Source organism: Hibiscus syriacus, unplaced genomic scaffold (assembly GCF_006381635.1).
Source record: "Hibiscus syriacus cultivar Baekdansim isolate YM2019G1 unplaced genomic scaffold, ASM638163v2 tig00110114_pilon, whole genome shotgun sequence".
Classification (NCBI taxonomy): Eukaryota; Viridiplantae; Streptophyta; class Magnoliopsida; order Malvales; family Malvaceae; genus Hibiscus; species Hibiscus syriacus.
In genome coordinates this window covers 1,116,354-1,135,802 of record NW_024062594.1, presented here as the reverse complement: position 1 = coordinate 1,135,802, position 19,449 = coordinate 1,116,354, and the positions used below count along the sequence as shown (strand labels likewise).

General features: G+C 35.1%; 2 protein-coding genes and 1 pseudogene across 2 annotated transcripts; 1 reads left to right on the top strand and 2 right to left on the bottom strand.

Moving 5' to 3' along the window:
* Positions 1-458: 458 nt before the first annotated feature.
* On the top strand, positions 459-1,152 carry LOC120215248 (annotated as a pseudogene).
* A 1,364-nt stretch (positions 1,153-2,516) lies between these two features.
* On the bottom strand, positions 2,517-4,007 carry LOC120215247 (probable galacturonosyltransferase-like 9). Its single transcript, XM_039212976.1, has one exon. The coding sequence runs from the start codon at positions 3,737-3,739 to the stop codon at positions 2,645-2,647; it is 1,095 nt and encodes a 364-aa protein (XP_039068907.1). The 5' UTR covers positions 3,740-4,007; the 3' UTR covers positions 2,517-2,644.
* Positions 4,008-14,030: 10,023 nt separating this feature from the next.
* On the bottom strand, positions 14,031-17,716 carry LOC120215246 (pyruvate dehydrogenase E1 component subunit alpha-2, mitochondrial-like). The gene is made up of 8 exons (XM_039212975.1): positions 16,953-17,716; positions 16,784-16,863; positions 16,222-16,299; positions 15,990-16,085; positions 15,807-15,878; positions 15,655-15,708; positions 15,415-15,480; positions 14,031-14,390 (listed from the first exon to the last, which is right to left on the bottom strand). Exons 1-8 carry the CDS (start codon positions 17,647-17,649, stop codon positions 14,346-14,348), a joined length of 1,188 nt encoding a protein of 395 aa, XP_039068906.1. The 5' UTR covers positions 17,650-17,716; the 3' UTR covers positions 14,031-14,345.
* Between the last annotated feature and the right edge of the window lie 1,733 nt (positions 17,717-19,449).

The window sequence follows — 19,449 nt, the reverse complement described above, 5'->3', positions numbered from 1 at the left end:
TGAATAGTTAAATCTCCAGGATTTATCTGCATTATTAATAATATATCGTTTAAAATTCAATAGTATCATGTATATAATTTACCTACATTATGTACTATATGCCAATAACATGATATGAATATTAAATTACATAAACACAATATAAGTAGTATAATTAAAAATGTGACGTTTGTAATGTAGTTTATTAATTTTTGAAAAGTTTTATAAATTCAGTGAAATTTAGACATGATTTTGACATTAAAATAACACACGAATTGTCGCTGTTGTGCTGGCCGTAGGGGCTTTAGTGCAAGTCGTCTCTAACTTGCCTTGTTTCTTCTATAATGCCTCTTAAGCTATTCAATTCCACTTCCACATGGAATTACAACATCACTGGCCGAAAATCCACTATATCTATACATTTCCATCTGCTTGTTCAGATTTACACCTCAGAATCCAAAAATCCAACTTTTAACATAACAAAGTTTAAGTAGCCTTAAGGTCACCATGAAATTCTCTTTTTTGTTTCTTCAAATATTCCTCGGCCTAACTCTCTTAATGAGACTTGTTAAACCTGACCCTGATCCGATTCAAGACTACTGCATTGCGGACACAAAGTCTCCTTTGTACCTCAATGGTGCACCCTGTCTCTACCCGACTCTAGCCCTTTCCTCCCACTTCACAACATCGGCTCTAGCCAAACCCGGTGACACTAAGGCGAGCAAATTCGGCTTAAGTGTCACACTCACTACCCTCGCAAATTTGCCCGGGATTAACACCATGGGCATAACCATGGCCCGTGTCGACATAGCTGGTAACGGGCTCGTTCCCACCCACGAGCCTCTGAAGTCACCATTTGTCTCCAGGGTGTAATCCTCGTTGGCTTTGTGGATACCTCTAACCGTCTCTTCACTCAGCGGCTCGAGCCCGGCGACACGTTTGTTTTTCCGAGGGGATTGATCCATTTTCTTTACAACACGGAATCGAGAAAGCCCGCACTGGCTGTGTCTGGGCTGAGTAGTCAAAACCCAGGCGCACAAATAGCTTCGAGAGCGGCTTTCGTGTCGAGTCCGCCCATTCCTGATGTGATTTTGGAAAAGTCTTTTCAAATCAGCTACCAGGATGTCGCCAATTTACGTAGAAACCTTGGCGGCTAATTTATGTTTTTTTTTCATTTTTATTTTATTTTTTTTCGAAATTGGGCCGTTGCATATTATTATTTAATTATTGCCTTTGATGAGATGATGTAGGAAAACTGGGTAGTTCGAAGGCTTCATTTGCATAAAATAGACCTACCAACGGTCGTATAATTGTATATTAAAAGTGTTTGTGTTCTTTCTTTCTTCCTTTTTTTGAAATAATTGTTTGTGATAGAGAGAGTTGACAAACAAATTTATGAGAATATAAACAAATTCATGTGTCCTTGTTCATCTGTATTCTAAAATATTCTGGAAGACTATAATTTCGAGTTTTGCATGTGGGAATTGAGTTTCCAACAGTTAAGCAACATGTGATGATTTGGCATTTGGCAATTAGAAAACTACTAGGCTTTTCTTTCACCATGATTCTTTTATTTTAATAAGGTTATACCGAATTATAATCAGATCAATTTGATTAAATTACTATATATATTATATTTGAGTTATACAAAAGTTTATCTTATACATATTACGATAATAAGATCGGTTGTTAACGTACCATCATTCATGTATTTATTTTTATGTTTGTATCTTTATTTATCTGAATTATTCGATTAATTTTTTAAATTATGTCTCTCTATAATCTTATTTTTCTATTATCTGGTGATTAATTTATATTTGTTTATTGCTTTTTATTAAATATTCTCGTATTCGTGAATTCAAAAAACCACGAGAGTATAAAATATAACTTATTAATTATAGGTTAAAAAAGTTTGCAATCAATTTTAACCGAAAAAACTTAACAAATGTGTAAGTTTTAGAGTAAATTGAGTAATATTTTTAAAAAATATTATATTATTTATAATAAACCCTATAAATTACATAATTATTCTAATTGCAATCTAAAAAGTTATTATCAATAAACTCATAAAACATTATCGATTATAACAAAAATTATTATTAATTCTATAACCTTTTAGAATAGAGAGTGTAAATTTTTAAGTTAAAATCAGTAACAATATAACATTATTGATTGTAACTAAAATTATTATTAATTGTATAATTTTTTTTAAAAAAATAACATTTTATATTAAAACCCGTATATTAACAAAAATATGTTTTTGCAGTGTTGTGGCATCTTCTCAGCCTTTTCTCTAATTCATTTTCAATTTTAGCTTGCCTTGTAATATAATCATAAGACATTCAATTACTATTATCATTCTTTAAAAGATCAACCACCAAACATCATCAAACCAGAAAAATTGGAATCAAAGAAACAATGAGCAACTAAACATTATTCCTCTCCCAATAGTGTTCTTTTTCCAATTACATACCCAACCAAAATTGTTCCACTAATCATGGAACCCTTATCTGATGATGAATGAAAGGTCAAATGCAGAGAACAAACTCATAAACCAGAAAAGAATTCAGTTTGTATACAGCTGAGCTTTCTATCAAAAGAATCAGTCAAACGTTTCTGTGACAATTAAAAAAAACAAAGAAATGAAGAGAATCATAACAAATAACTAGAAAATCCCAAGAATATCGTAGGGCTTCCAAAGATGATCTTTGATTAAACTACACTTGTAGAGATCGTAGGGCTTCCAAAGATGATCGAGCGGACATGGGTTTCCGGCATCGAGTCGAACCCAGGGCTTCCCCTTTCCACTCCAATGCAACAGACTCACAGGACCGGTATGCAACGACCGACAAGAGCCTCTTACATTGTCGCCACCGAGCCCATGTTGGTTCCATCTATGATCGATGTCTTCCACATTCCCCGCAAATACGAGCAGAAACGGAGGCAACGAACCCAACTCGTAAATCCTTCGTTTCCTCTGTATTTCCATCCAATTCTCTATTCTTTTCCTGTAATTCCCTTCTCTCCACCGGACCAAATCCATTACCATAACACCCGTGTTGAAATAACACGGCTTCCTCGAATGGAATACCCGGGAAATAACCGGGTCGGACCAGAACGCGTCGGTGAAATACTTTGTGAAGTTGGCATGGCAATACTCGGGTGCGCCGATCACGCGTGAGTTTGTCAGGGTCGTATTCCAGAGTTTGTGAATGTCGTCGACGACGACCAAGTCTGAGTCGAGATAAATGACTCGGTCAACGCAGAGATCTAGGATGTCTCCGAGGTAGTTTCGGGCGTAGTTGAGTGGGTTTTCAAGGGCTTGACGGATTGAAGAAGAGATTAAGTTGAGTACCGTGTCTTCCCTGAAGATGTAGATTTTGAAGTTGAGTGAAGGGAACGTGGACCGGACGACTTTGCTCAAGACCCTTGGACTCGCCGGGTCGAACTCGGCGGCAATGAAGTGAAAGAAGACGTTTTCCGGGCACGAAGAGTGGCGGAGGATGGAGTGGACGGCAGCGACCGAGCCACGCAAGTATTCCGAGTCTAATGCCATCGCCACGTGGACCAAATCCGGGTCGCAAGACGAAACCACTTCCTTGTTGACAGAAACCGGACATTCCACTCCGTTGCGGTATTCCGGTGCCTCCGAGAACCCTGACTCATCTCCCCCGCCGATGATCCGAATCCCGACAGAAAACGTCGCCGTTAGCAAGAAATGAAGAAGTAAAACGGCGGCGACATTGAAAACGGAACGCATTGTCGTTTAAAATAAAAAATAAAATATGAAAAAGACAAGACAGATGTGTTCTGTTTCAGTAGTAGCTTTCGCTTTTGAGTTCCTCTGACAAAGCAATTTCAGATGATTGGCATTGCGGTGAAAGGGAAACGAGAAAGAAAGTGATGCTCGTAAAGATTAAGCGACAGAGCTTTCAAGTTTCAAGACTTAAAGTTAATCAACGCGGTTTTCGCTGGTCATTAATTTGGGTTTCATTCAAAGCCAAACGCGGTTTATTGATGAAAGGAAAGGAAAGAAAAGGAAGGAAAATAAAGGAAAGAGCCCAAAAGAGGGGAGTGTGTTTGGGGGCTGAGAAAATTTGCTGGTTCTTTCCTGTTTTTTCCTTATGGGAATAACAGATGAACAGGGGACAGAGGGAAAGGGGAGCTTTGGGTTGTCGTTTTAAATGACAACAATAACTGTTGATTTAAGGAAGGAGTTAATAGGATCCGATCATCATATGAGATTTGTTTTTTATTTTTTGTTTGGGTTGAATCCGATTATACAGGTCTGAATTACAAGTTACATTATCTACTCTAACAGGTATTTATTTCAAATAATATTTGATAAACGAATGAAATACATGAAGCTTTTTTTTTAATTTTAATTGTGAAGTTAAATAAGTATCAGATAATAACTACAAAAGTATACGTGAAAGTAAGATGAAAAGGTTTAGGTTAAATTATCTAGTGAGTTCTTGTAACATATGTTAGACTACGTTAATCTTTTTATAAAAGTAATAATAATAATTTAAATTTATTAAACGAGTTCAATAGTAGGAGAAAGTATTATTATCTTTAGATGATTTTTTTATTAAGTTAAAGGTAATTACAAAGTAATATATATTCTAAATATTCTTAATAATTTGACAATGAACGTTTAATCACCTTTGTAGTTACTAGTGCTCGAACTCATGACTCCTAAAAACAATAACAATTTTTTATCCACTAAGGTAAATTAGTTATAATTTTATAGGTTATAAATTCATATACATTTAATTTTGATGTAAAGTGATAAAATTTATACTAAGTAATTGTTTTATTAATATAAAAATAATACAATATTAAGTTTCCTTACAAATTCAAAAATATTGATTAAATTTTAATAACCCTAATTAAAATAATATACATATAAATATTTTATTATCATTTTGATATATGAAGATTTTTTTTCTAATTTAACTCCTATTTTTTTAATCGTTTACTTTATCTCATTTTTCTATTATAGGAAAATTTATGTGATATTCTAAAAATATGTCAATAACATATTATGAGATACTCTACGAATATATTATATTACATGTTATGTGATATTTTAAAAATATGTCATGTGACACATAATATATATTAAAATAAAATAATTAATTTCTTTTATTAAGTTAAAAAATGATTATAAAATAGTATTTATTCTTAGTACTCTCAATCATTTGACAATGAACATTTAATTACTCTTGCAATCGCTGATACTCAAACCCGTGACTTCTAAAAACAATAATGATTTCTTTAACTATTGAGATAAGTAGTTCATGCATAAAATTATTAACTTTTCATTTAGTGTGATACACTATTAATATATAAAATAAAATTAATTGTATATCATTATCATATTAATATTTACAACTTAAAAAATAAAGTATAATAATTACAACTCTCACGTTTTATCAGAGGCAGATGCAAGAAGTCATTAGAAGACTAAATGCATCTCTATAAATTTGAATAAATTATCAAATTTAATGAATTTGTTAAAGGTAAGAAAAAAATAAAAAAATTACATAATCATTTTATTAAAAATAAATTTTAAATTTTAAACTCTTATTTTTTTTATATTCGTGGATTCGTCATTTCATCCTATTACCATCTTAATTATGATATAATTAAGGCCATGTTCGTAAGGTAATCCACTTGTTCAGTCTTCCAATATACATGTATACTGATACCTGGATTTTGTTTTGAGAATCGATTTAATATTTATTTTTTTATTTAAATATATAATTAAAACTAATTTATTGATTCAAATTGATAGAATATTTTTTATATTTTAATCTAAATCGATACTTATAGTAAATAATTTGTTTGAATCATTAAGTTAAATTATAAGTACTCACTTGAATAGAAAAGTTAAGTTCATATACCTGATTAGATAAAAAAAAAAGAGTTAAATATGGATTTACCCTATATATAAGTCATTGTTTGGCTTGGGCGGCACAGCAGAGCCTGGGGCTCCCCACTAATAGCGTGACAGCTACGCGTACAAAGCATCCAGCTGGTTTATGCCTAATTTCATCGTGTCGTGGCTGGCATTCCCCATGCCCATGTGATCGCACGTGCTCCCTCTCCTATTTTTTCTTCATTTGCCTATTATTATTTCTGAATCCTTCAATTTTTTTATTTATCATAAACAATGCCTTCTTTCTTGTCTTCTCATTGGACTACAACCAATTTCCAAAAATCAAACAAAAATTGATGTAATTATCAATACATGTGCCACAAAATTTTATCTAAATTAGATCATTATGTATATGTATTAGTATTTACCCTACTAATCATTTAATATGAATATGTAGAATTCTATTATAAAGAGAATCATATAAATTCAATTTGTTTCGTTTCATAATATTAAATTTTCTTTTGACAAAACATAACATTATAATTTAAACCATTAAACTTATATAATTAGATATATCTATCGTATTAATTCATAATTTTATCTTTATTAATTTTAATGACTAAATTTTTAGGTCTATGTATTTAATCACTAGGCCATCACTTTAATTTCGTTTTGATTACTCAAATATTAACAAAACTGTTGACATAATACTTATTTTCATAAGTGAAATTAGTCAACAAAATTTATCTATTAATAATTTGGAATAGTTAATAGAAGGGTAAAGAGAAATGTTATTAAAATTGTAATGATTAGTGTGCTATATAAAATGGAAATGTGAAGGTATCCAGAGATTCCCAAGGCAACTTGTAAATAAAATAAAGGTGGGGTTTATTTCATCGAAGACCTCGTGAACCAAGAAAATTAACTACAAGTTGCAATTTCCAACCACAATTTTAATTCCCTACTTGCTTAATACAAACACAAAATCACAGCAATTTCTATGAGAAGTTACCGAATAAACAAGGGGGATTTTGCACTGCCAGTGGGGGAGAGAGAACACGTAAATGTAGGCTCAAATCTTATGCCCTGACATGTTTATGTTAACACAGAACAATGGAGACAAACTTAAAGTCATTTTTAAAAGTTAATCCAAGTTAGGGAGATGGTGTTTATTTAATTGCACGTGTGGGTCAGGTCAGGTTAAAAAAAGAAAACAAGGGTTTGGTTGCAGATCAATATAAAGAATGTTAAAAGAATTAAGGGATTAATAAAGAAATTTATAGGAAGATGGGGGAGTTGGTGTACTTTTATATATATATATATTAGTACTTAAACTTTGTTTCAAGGTTTAATTTAATATTTGAATATGATTTTAAGGTTTAATTTGATATCTAAACTATTTTTTTATCCAATTAGATACATTAACTTAAATTTTAAGTTCAAATTGATGCCTGAATTTAATTTTATGATTCAAATAAATTTCTTATCATAAGTATTGATTCGAACCGAAATATAAAATTTCAATACTAATTTGAACCAGTAAATCAAATTCAAGTACTTAACTGAAAAAAAAAACCTTTAAATATCAAATTTACTACTAATATACAATGATCGAGCTACACTATAAGTAGGGATGGCAAACGGGCGGGTCGGATGCAGATGCCCCCTCCCCTATCCCCATACCTAACTAATATTTTCAAATCCACCACCCGCCCACACCCATGACGGGTAAAAATTTTTAAATCCACACCCGCCCACGCGGGTACATTCTCAAATCCATCCCCACACCCACTACTCAACTGGAGATGTACCCGGCTAGACTCGCCTGACAGCAACCTTAAGTTATACATAAGCAACAAACATAAAACAAACACGTCCATTAAGAAGCATAATAAAATAAACCAATGATTATATGAGTTAAGTGTTAACATAGATCTTAAAGTACATAAAACACCATAATAAAAGACATAATTAAAGTCTAGAAACATAAATGACAAACAAATAATATTTTTGTTCTTTGGCACGACATTCTTAAATTTCAGGCAATACTCGTGACATGTTGGGAAATAAACTGATTACAAGTAATTTCCCTATAACCATATTAGTGAGAATGCGAAATAAAAGCGGAAAAATAATACCCGAAATTGATAACGAAGTTCAGCCAATTTGCTTACGTCTCCGGACTGCTGCAGATCTTTTACTAAGAGAGAAAATTTACAGGTGTTTACAAAACACTCACTACTCACAAGAAAACTCTCTATTATTGGGAGAAAGAAATTATTTTTTGGAATAGTTTTGAAGCTAAATGAGCTAGGGTATTTATAGTTGAAACTTAAGGACTTAACCATGTAAATACCCTAAAGTCTAGTGACTCATTATGATTATCCCATTACAATATTTCAACAAACATCTACCAAACTCTGAAAAACAATTTTTCAAAGAATCATTTACCAAACTTTGAAAACCATTTTCAAATAAACATTTACCAAACTTTGAACTTTTAATTTGGTGCATTGCTTGAATTTCAACAATCTCCCACTTGAAGACTGATTTTAATCTGTCTTCACACCTCGATCAATGCAGCAACATTTTTGGTCTTGTTACTCCAGCATGCCAACTGAAGTTGAACACAACTTCAGTTTGTCCGTAGTCACCGTCTTTGTCAACATGTCTGCCGGATTTTGAGCTCCACTAATCTTTTCAAGTTTCAAAATCCCATATTCCAGAAGAGACCGGATAAAATGATACAGTAATTGTATGTGCTTCGTCCTGGAATGAAAAGACGGATTCTTTGCTAGATGGATAGCACTTTGACTGTCGCAATACAAGACATTGTTTTCTTGTCTCTTGCCTAACTCTTCCAAGAAACTTTGGAGCCAAACCATCTCCTTACTGGCTTCCGTAACAGCGACATATTCTGCTTCAGTTGTGGAGAGAGCAACTATCTTCTGTAGTTGAGAAACCCAACTCACTGCAGTATCTCCTAGAGTATAGACATACCCTGTAGTGCTCCTTCTGATGTTAACATTTCCGGCTAAGTCAACATCTACATAGCCTATCAGTATCGTATCTCCACCTTTGAAACAAAGTGTTTTGTTTGTGGTACCCCGTAGATATATGAGGATCCATTTGACTGCTTCCCAGTGTACCTTGCCTAGATTATTCATGTACCTGCTAACAGCTCCCACTGCTTGAGCAATATTTGGTCTGGTACAAACCATGACATACATTAGACTTCCAATTGTTGAGGCATACGGCACCTTCACCATGTGTGCACGTTCTTCCTCCGTCTTTGGTGACTGTTCTTTGGAGAGTCTAAAATGAACACCTAAAGGTGTACTTACTGGTTTAACATCTTGCATGTTGAACCTGGAGAGTACTTTGTTGATGTACTCAGCCTGTGATAACATCAAAGTCCCCGACTTTGTGTCTCTCTTAATCTTCATCCCAAGAATCTACTTTGCAGCGCCCAGATCCTTCATAGCAAACTGCTTCGACAATTTTTGCTTCAAGTTTATAATCTCTTGCATGTATGAGCCTGCAACGAGCATGTCATCAACGTACAACAATAAAATAATGAAGCTATTGTCGAACCTCTTGATGTAGCAACAATGATCTATTTGGCATCTGGTAAAACCACTGCTACTCATGAAACTATCGAACTTCTTTTACCATTGTCTAGGAGCTTGTTTTAAACCATACAAGCTCTTCTTCAACCTGCATACCAGGTTTTTCTTGCCTGCCTCTATGAAGCCTTCTGGCTGCCTCATATAGATTTCTTCCTCCAAATCACCATGAAGGAAAGTTGTCTTTACATCTAACTGCTCAAGATGTAAATTCTCTGCAGCTACAATTTTCAACACCAGTCTTATTGTGGACAATTTTACGACTGGAGAGAAAATTTCATTGTAGTCAATACCTTCTTTTTGCTGAAAACCTTTGACAACCAATTTTGCTTTATAGCGTTTGCTCCCATCATGCTCTTCTTTGATCTTGTAAATCCACTTGTTGTGGAGCGTTTTCTTACCTGGTGGTAATTCAGCTAATTCCCACGTCTAATTTGACATAAGCGAGTCCATATCATCTTTCATGGAAGACTCCCACTTGACTGAATCCTCCACTTGCATTGCTTCATCATAGCACTCTGGTTCACCATTGTCAGTCAGCAACAAGTAGTGCAAAGAAGGAGAATACCGTTGGGTTGGTTTAGGAATTCTGGAGGAGCGTCTTAGTTCCGGTGTGCCTGGTTCTTCTTGAACTGCTTCAGGACTGATCTGAACATCATTTCCAGAAATCTCCTCGAACTCAGCAAATTTCTTTGTTTCAGCTTCGATGTTTGAGCTACTTGATTCTATGGTTGATCTATCTTTGTACATCACATTCTCATTGAAAATGACATCTCTGCTTCTGATAATCTTTCGATTTTCGTAGTCCCAAAATCGGTAATCGAACTCATCACCACCATAACCAACAAAGACACATTTGTTGGACTTGGCATCAAGTTTACTTCTTTCAGCAGAGTTTATGTGTACATAAGAAATACAACCAAACACTCTTAAGTGTGAAATGTTTATTTCTTTCTTGCTCCAAACTTCCTCTGGTATTCTGCCATCCAAAGGAACCGAGGGCCCAAGGTTGATCAAGTAAGCTGCAGTGTTGATAGCTTCACCCCATAGAAGTTTGGGCAATCCGGCATGTATCCTCATGCTTCTGGCACGTTCATTCAGAGTTATGTTCATGCGCTCTGCTACGTCATTCTGCTGCGGTGTCATGGGAACTGTTGTCTCCATCTTGATCCCATTGTTTGTGCAGAAATCTCTGAATCTACGATTTATGTACTCTCCTCCATTGTCAGACCTCAACCGCTTGACTTTCAGACAAATCTCATTTTCCACCATGGCCTTCCATTTTCTGAAGGTATCAAAGACTTCTGATTTATTCTTCATAAAATAAACCCACACATTCCTTGTAGAATCATCGATGAAGGTGACATAATATAGCGAGCCTGCAAGAGATGGAACTGGAGATGGTCCCCATACATCAGTATGAACCAACTCTAACTTTTTAGCCTTGGGTGTCTTACCAATCTTTGCAAAGCTGACTTTCTTTTGTTTTCCAAAGATGCAATCCTCGCATAGTCCGACATCTACATTCTTTAGATCCGGCAGCTTCCCTTTTGACAAAAGTGTCTTCATCACTTTCTCACTCATGTGACCAAGCCTTTGGTGTCATAGGTTTAATTTTCTATTAGCATCTGCGGCTGTAATGACATTCTCTAAATTTGAGGTTACATAGAGAGTACCAGTTTTCTTACCACGAGCAATGATGAGTGCTCCTTTGGTAATCTTCCATTCACAGCCTGAAAAGGTTGTGCTATATCCTTCTCCATCAAGCTGTCAAACAAAAATCAGATTTCTTTTGAGGCTAGGAATATGTCTCACTCCTTTCAGCGTCCAGGTGGTCCGGTTTGGCAACTTTAGTCGGATGTCTCCTTTTCCGACGATCTTCAAGGTTTCATCATCAGCTAGATGAACCTTCCCAAAATCACCACTGACATAATTTTCCATGATTTCTCGGCATGGGGTGGAGTGGAAAGATGCCCCTGAATCCAAGATCCATGATTTAATCGGACTGTTGACGCTTAGAATCATGGCATCACCTGTCTCCTCTGTCACGTTGGCAGATTCCTGTGCGCCGATATTTTTCTTCAGTGCTCGGCAATCTCTTTTAAAATGACCCTTCTTGCCGCAATTATAACAGGTAAAATCTTTCTTTCCCGTTCTTGATTTTCCCGTTCTGGATTTCGATCTGCCTCGGTTTGAATTTCTTTCTAAAGGTCTCCCTCTAGACTCCGTGTGCAAGGCTGAGGAGGTTGATGCTTCACCCGATTCTCTTCGTCGAATTTCTTCACCCGATTCTCTTCGTCGAATTTCTTCACTCAATACCAGATCCAGAACATCGTCGAATTTTAATTTACTATTTTCCAACGAGCTGCTGACTGCTGTAACAGTAGCATTCCAACTGTCTGGTAGAGATGATAAGAGAATTAAAGCTCGAACTTCATCATCAAATTCAATTTCCACGGAACTCAAATGAGTTGTGATTGTGTTGAGTTCATTTAGGTGTTGTGCCATTGATGCCCCTTCCGTCATCCACAAATTGAATAATCGCCTCATCAAGTGCACTTTGTTTGAGGCTGATGGCTTCTCATACATACTGGAGAGAGAGGCCATAAGACCCGCCGTGGTCTTTTTCTTTGCTATGTTGAAAGCAACATTGCGAGATAACGTCAGTCGGATAACTCCGAGGGCTTGTCTGTAGAGAAGAGCTCAGTCTTCATTCTTCATGCCCTCTGGTTGCTTTCCTAAGAGAGGTTGATATAGATTTTTCTGGTACAAAAAATCTTCAATCGGCATCTTCCAAAAGCCAAAGTCCGCACCATCGAACTTTTCAATTTTCACCTTCCCTTTGTCTGCAGCCATCGCTCCCACTCGAATCTGGTTTCGTTTGGATCGTTTCTGACAATTCTTGCGAACCACCGTGTATTAGAACACCTCCGTCGACAAGCTTGTATCGCCGACAAAATTTTTTACTATTCACGAAATTCTTTATTCACATGAATAGTAATGAATAGTAACCTCACAAAAAATTGACAAAATTCACAACCAAAAGCTCTGATGTCAGTTGTTGGGAAATAAACCGAGTACAAGTAATTTCCCTATAACCAGATTAATGAGAATGCGAAATAAAAGCGGAAAAATAATACCGAAATTGATAACGGAGTTCAGCCAATTTGCTTACGTCTCCGGACTGCTACAGATCTTTTACTAAAAGAGAAAATTTACAGGTGTTTACAAAACACTCACTACTCACAAGAAAGCTCTCTAGTATTGGGAGAAAGAAATGATTTTTTGGGATAGTTTTGAAGCTAAATGAGCTAGGGTATTTATAGTTGAAACTTAAGGACTTAATCATGTAAATACCCTAAAGTCTAGTGATTAATTATGATTATCCCATTACAATATTTCAACAAACATCTACCAAACTTTGAAAAACCATTTTTCAAAGAAACATTTACCAAACTTTGAACAATTTTCAAATAAACATTTACCAAACTTTGAAAACCATTTTTTCAAAGTTGGTTGTCAAACTTTGAACTTTTAATTTGGTGCATTGCTTGAATTTCAACATGACATCTGTTACTCCAGTATTACAATCATCATTCTCTATTTCCTCTAATTGAGAGTGCTCCAATTTAAATTCACTAATACATACATATATATTAGAAGGCAAAACTAATATAAGTTAGTAACTAAACTTTAATAAGATAATTAAGCACAATTTTAAGATTTATAAATTAGTCTCTAAAATTATACCTAAATTCATAATGGTCCAAAATTTAATGGGTATTTAGTGGATGTGGGGTGGGTAAGGTCTCAAACTCATCACCCGCCCATTACCCGCGACGAGTACCACTTTCTAAATCCACACCCGCCCACTACCCATTAAAGTTATACATATCCCCGCCCCAATTGGAGCGGATACGGTACGAAATTCACGGAATTGTACCCATTTACCATCTCTAACTATAATTGGGAGGGATTCTAGCTCCTTTATCCTTGATTTATATAACAAATTTATTAACTAATTATTAATTACCCTCAACTTTTTAAATAAATTATATTTTACCACTGACCTGGTATTTTAGCTACGTCACTGCTTATAGTGATAAAAAGTAGAAATTATAATATTGAATTGTGGGAGAGTGATGGAATATGAAAACCAGAGCGACTGGAACTGACTTCATTACTACCGACAGAGGTGGTAAGAAAATTAGAAAATGGTTGTTGTGATGGGCGTTGGTTGGCTACTCCAAATATTATTCTCCTTTTATGCTCCCACCACTCGGTCACTGGGGGATGGGGTATCTAACTCCAAACATTTTCATTCTACGACACTTTTATTAGGGAAAAAGAACAAATATGCCAAAAATATAAACAAGTGTTCCGATAATCATTCACATCATAATCTAAGTTGGCAAAAGCACAAACCAATGATCACCAGATGGATTATACTCTCCGTAGAATGGTCCAAATGTCACAGGCATGATATGGTATGGGATGTCATCACCATTCACCAAGGAAAAACATAGAATTTTATGAATTTATAAAATTTTAAAAGGCGAAAATAAATTATCATTATAAAATATAAATGCTAGCATTTAAGTTCTTCTGCATGTACTATGCAAATCAGCAACCAATTTAAATAATAGGAATGTTAGACCATGGGCTTGAAGCTAAACCCACAATTTCTACACAGCTAAAATGGAGCAAATTTGCCCCATAATCAAAGTATTCCATTCGGATACAACAAAATGAATCTGTAGCTGGGGTCAGCTTCCTTTGCTTCTTTATTCATCTTTCTTCCAAGATTTATTTTGATGGGAAAAAACTCAAAAAGAATGACGATGTTCCCCTCAAATTTATGCAAGTGTAGCTCTTACATCTTTCCTATCTGCTCCAAATGACTGCAGTTAAATAAGAACAAATAAAATTCTGTTAGAATAACCGACGAACAGGAAACAACGGTTGCCATGGTTATAACTTGGAATGGGCCAGCAACCAATTTGGATCAACAAGATAATTTCAAACTCCATACAACATTATATATAGAGGCAGAATACACATATACAATAGAATTGGGTCCCATTTGCCATCGAGTCCAGTGAAGTTTCCTCATCTATATCCAAGTGTAGCTTGGTTAAGAAATGAGAGTTTCCCTTAACCTTTTGAATTTGCTTAAAACCAGACTGCCAGCAAGAGTGAATCCCCTCATCCATTATAAAAGCTTCAAATATTGTTTGTGGATCACATTTAGCATGCTTGAGATGGTCATAAGATTCTAGAAAACTCAAGATGATTAATGGTTGCAAAGATTTGTGTAGGGATTGACACGCTTAAGATTTCAGTATCTGAACATTGTTTTCATATGATCGAAAATTTTAGACGACGACAACCACACCTATTCCACTATTCCTATGTATTAACCTCTCAATGTTTGAGCATGAGGCCAAAATAGAATTCCCTTTCAGGCACAACACAAAAGAATTTTAAGTCATGGTTCCTACCTATGGTCTTCAACTTTATTTTCAGCATCTAGGATCATCATGATGGATATTAAACAAAATCATGAAGACTGAAATTGAAAGGGATCAACATAACATTTTCCCCATGGACATAGAAGCCTACTAGCTTTCATTCGGTAATATCTTGCACATTTTTCATGGAAATCTTGGTACGAAATAAATGGGCTAACAATTAGACTAGTTTGGATTAACTAATTTTTCAAAGTAGATTCATGATGATATGTTTAAGCAAAGCTCTACATTTAAAGGATACCATTCTTATCTGATAGCAATGTTACTTCAAAAAGAAAAGGACAAAGGAGCTCATTCATTAATGAAAATCCACAACTTACCTAATAGGACGAAATAAGGAACATATGCAAATATAGGAAGTAAAAAAGAAAAGAACATGTATTATGTTTCATACCTCAACACCCAAACCTTTAGCGTACACATCAGTGAAGAGTTCAGAGGATTCAGGCACTGGATTTTCCTGGAATCAAAGAAAGGAGAAAGAACCAATGTTGGAAACATTCCTTCCACATACACTGACAATTTAAAATTTCTAAATAATATTATAATAAAAAATACATACATATAAACTTAAATACAATCATTTAAAATCAGAATCACAAAATCAAAATGAAGGCAACAAAAATTGTCTTACCTTAGCTTGCGCAACTGCATCGTCTACCTCTTTTCTTACTTCCTTCTCAATGTCCTGAAAAATTTCCCCATTGTTTTAATGTCTATCACCACAAAAGTCTTAACAAAATTTCATTACTGATAGTTTCATAGATGAACTTAAGTTAAAAATACCTTCAACTCTTTCTCAGTAGCTAGGTCATGCGACAATATTAGCTTCCTAATTCTTTCAATTGGATCACGCTCCTAGAAACATCGCATCTAGAATGTCAGTTTTGGATTCACTTGATTAAAATACATCAAATAATGAAATTTAACAAACAAATCCCTGGAAAAGTAATGTGGTTGAACATCAACCTGTCTAACACCAGAAATCTCATCACGGGTTCGATAGGTGCTTCCAGGATCAGACATGGAATGACCGTGATACCTATAAGTGTCCATTTCAAGAATCTGCATATAAGCAGCATGAATAAACGTAAGGATCAGACATTTTTTGTCAAATGTGGAAAAATTAATATATAAAAGGTGGAAAGCAAAAGAACACAGTGAAAAACTTAATAATTAAGAGGCGCATGAATAAACTTACAATTGGTCCATTCTTCAAGGCATGTTCTTTGGCAAATGTGCAAGCTTGCTTCACAGCAAGAGCATCCATTCCATCCACCTCAAGATATGACGCATATGAAAAATATAATTAAAGAAAGGAACAGACATTTTTTGTCAAAAATAATTGCTTCTTAAGCTGAACAAAAGGTTTTGGCTATAAAGATGAACTATAAAGTATTCTTTTTGCATTAGAACCTTACACCTTAGAAAAAAGCAAACGTAATTATTTAAGAACCAACGGTATAAGAAGTAAAAAGCCCTTGAGATTCTGCTTTTTTAAAACTTCAGCCAAACATTTAGGTTCTAATGTAAAAGGATAATCGAACAAATCAACAATATAAACCAGCACAAGAAGCTTCTCGCATAGCTCAAAATCACAACTATCACAGCTTTCCGCAATTGACTAATCACTATAATGACATATAAATTATAATGGTCGTAGTTACTTTAAAACCACATGCATCTAAATTCTCAATTACTTAATAATCAAAATAACATTACTAAATAACCAGAAAATCATATCTCAGCAAACCAACTCTCACCTTCAAACCAGGAGCATAATCTCCGCGTTTGTAGTAAGCAGGACTCTTCGCGGCTCGCCACTCTGCCGTCCCCATACCATCTGTTACATCAAATAAACAAATAAATAAAATTCACGAACTGCTGATACTTATAAAACAATAAAATTTCATTCCAATTCAAGCTGCTCACAATGATTATTCTCGCAGACCAAAATTGCAGGCAGATCCCAAAGTGCAGAGATATTCAAAGCCTCAAACAATTGCCCTTGATTAGCGGCCCCATCACCGTACAAAGCAAAGGTCACGGCTTCGTCTTTACAATACTTTTGAGCAAACGCCAAACCACATCCTAACGGAACCTGGGCTCCGACGATTCCGTGGCCGCCATAAAAATTTGAATCCTTCTTGTAAAAATGCATCGAACCTCCTTTGCCCCTAGAACACCCAGCCTGGCGTCCCATCAGTTCCGCGAAAACTTCCAGCAGGGTCCCACCGCGACCGACGAAGGTGCAATGGTCACGATAGGAGGTAATGATGCAATCCTTTTTAGTTAAGGCAGCCTCCATGCCGACGGCGACTGCTTCTTGGCCGTCGTACAAGTGGCAAAAACCGCGGATGAGTTTGGCCTTGTAGAGTGAATCAGCAGCGATCTCCATCCGACGCATCAGCGCCATGTCCCGGAAGAAGGTGAGAAGCTCATTTGCATTGGTCTGGACGGTGCGTGAGGGAGCTTCGCACTGGTGAGCGGTGAAAGGAACAGAGGTCTCCACGGTTATAGGAGTGGTGGCCGTCGAGATCGGACGTTGGAGGGGGATGGCCGACGAGAGGGTTTTCAGAAGATTGGCGGAGCGTGAAGAAGACAAATGGGCGAGCTGCGATAGAGCCATGTCGACCGTTGGATTGTGGGACGGAGGTCGGTCGGATCTGAATAGAGAGCGAAGGAGTTTGGCCGTTTGGATTGGTAGAACTATTTAAAGGGGAAGATTTTGTTTTTAAATGTATTTTCTATGTTGGTATTGGAGGAATTTTCAAGTCACGCTGGTGGGTGTGTGATTGGTGTATTTTGAATTTGTTTCTAAATGTGTAATTATGTTTGAGAAACTTTTCTCTTTTATAACAAGTCATTATCTATTTTAAGTACCAGAGTAACTTTATTCGGATTATAGTTGTAATATAATGAAAATTAGGGTATTTAGTACCTAAACTTTCATTTCTTTCAAAAGCATACCTAATATTTAGTTTATGTTTCATTTTAGTATCCACCATTAAAAACTTAACGGACGATGGACCACCGTATCCTCCAAGTTACTATGGACGGACGGAGGACCGATCTAAACGGTGGACCACGAGAGAATGACAAGTCGACCAACATAGTTCAATTCTAGACCCATCAGACGATGGACCATGAAGGTTGGAGGATGAAGAAATCGAAGAATCTATCGTCGATTCGGGGAGATTGAGACGTTTTCCAAAGAAACAGAAGCCGAAATCGCGTTTGGAGGTCGAAAAGGTACGAGTTGAAAAATTTGGGCTTCATCGACCGACCACTGTAGACGCGACGATCGACAAGCCCGTCCGTGAAGTTTTTAACGACGGTGGTAGTAAAATGAAACAAAAGCTAAACATTAGCTATAGTTTTAAAAAATGAAATTTTAAGTGTTAAAATTGATAATTTAGGTACTAAACGCATTGCTTGCCCTTGAAATTAATTAATTTTATATGTACACTTGTTTCAATTAAAAGATTACATATCATATAATTTAATAAAATCTAGTGGTTAAGAAATAGAATGAGAGTTATAATTTATAATGATTTAGATGATATGTAAAGTAGAGATTGATAACGATTTTGTGATTTATCTCTAAAGTAAAAATTCACTAATTGATTCATGTTTATTTTCTCAAATCCCCTCTTTCGATAGAAAAGAAAAAATATTTATATTTTAACACATGATATCGTGTGTGACATAATAATGTCAAAAAGGAACAGTCTTCTCTTAATATACCTTTGTATAGGTCACGATGGGTTAACTCTTTTAACATATTAGTTGTCTCTTAAAAATATAACTAACATTTTTAGGTCTGTTCCTATGATTATCCAAGTGTTGTAGTTGCTCAGTTATAACCCTTAGGCCAAGGAGAAATACAACACTCTTGTCCTCCTTTAGTCGATGTCGTATTTGTACAATAATGTGATCTACAATGTTTACCATTTAGTTAAGTTAAAAAGTTAATTCATTAAATGAACTTAATAATAAAATAGAGTATTATTTTCTCTTGAGGTTATGGATTCGAATAATTGTGTTTGCAGTGTGTATGTATTGTCAATGATTAAAAAAAATTATGAATAAATATTATCTTATAATCACCTAAAATTATTCAAAAAATAATTAAGTTAAAGTATGAAATGAATATTAAACTCAGGGATTGTTTGGGTTGATGACGAATAGGCTGATATAAATGGGATATATAGGGCACAAGGTTGTTGTGGTGTGCTTTCAAATCTTGTTGATCTGTTCTCTCTCAATTAGTTTGACAAAAATCATAAGAAAACTCCAGAGGTAACTTGGTTTTATTAAATTTATTAAATTAATACAAAATTTCTTTTTTAGCACTTATTTTCAGATCATTTACTGAGAAAAAAAAATGAAAATCACACATTATCACAACGAAAACGAATAGATCATT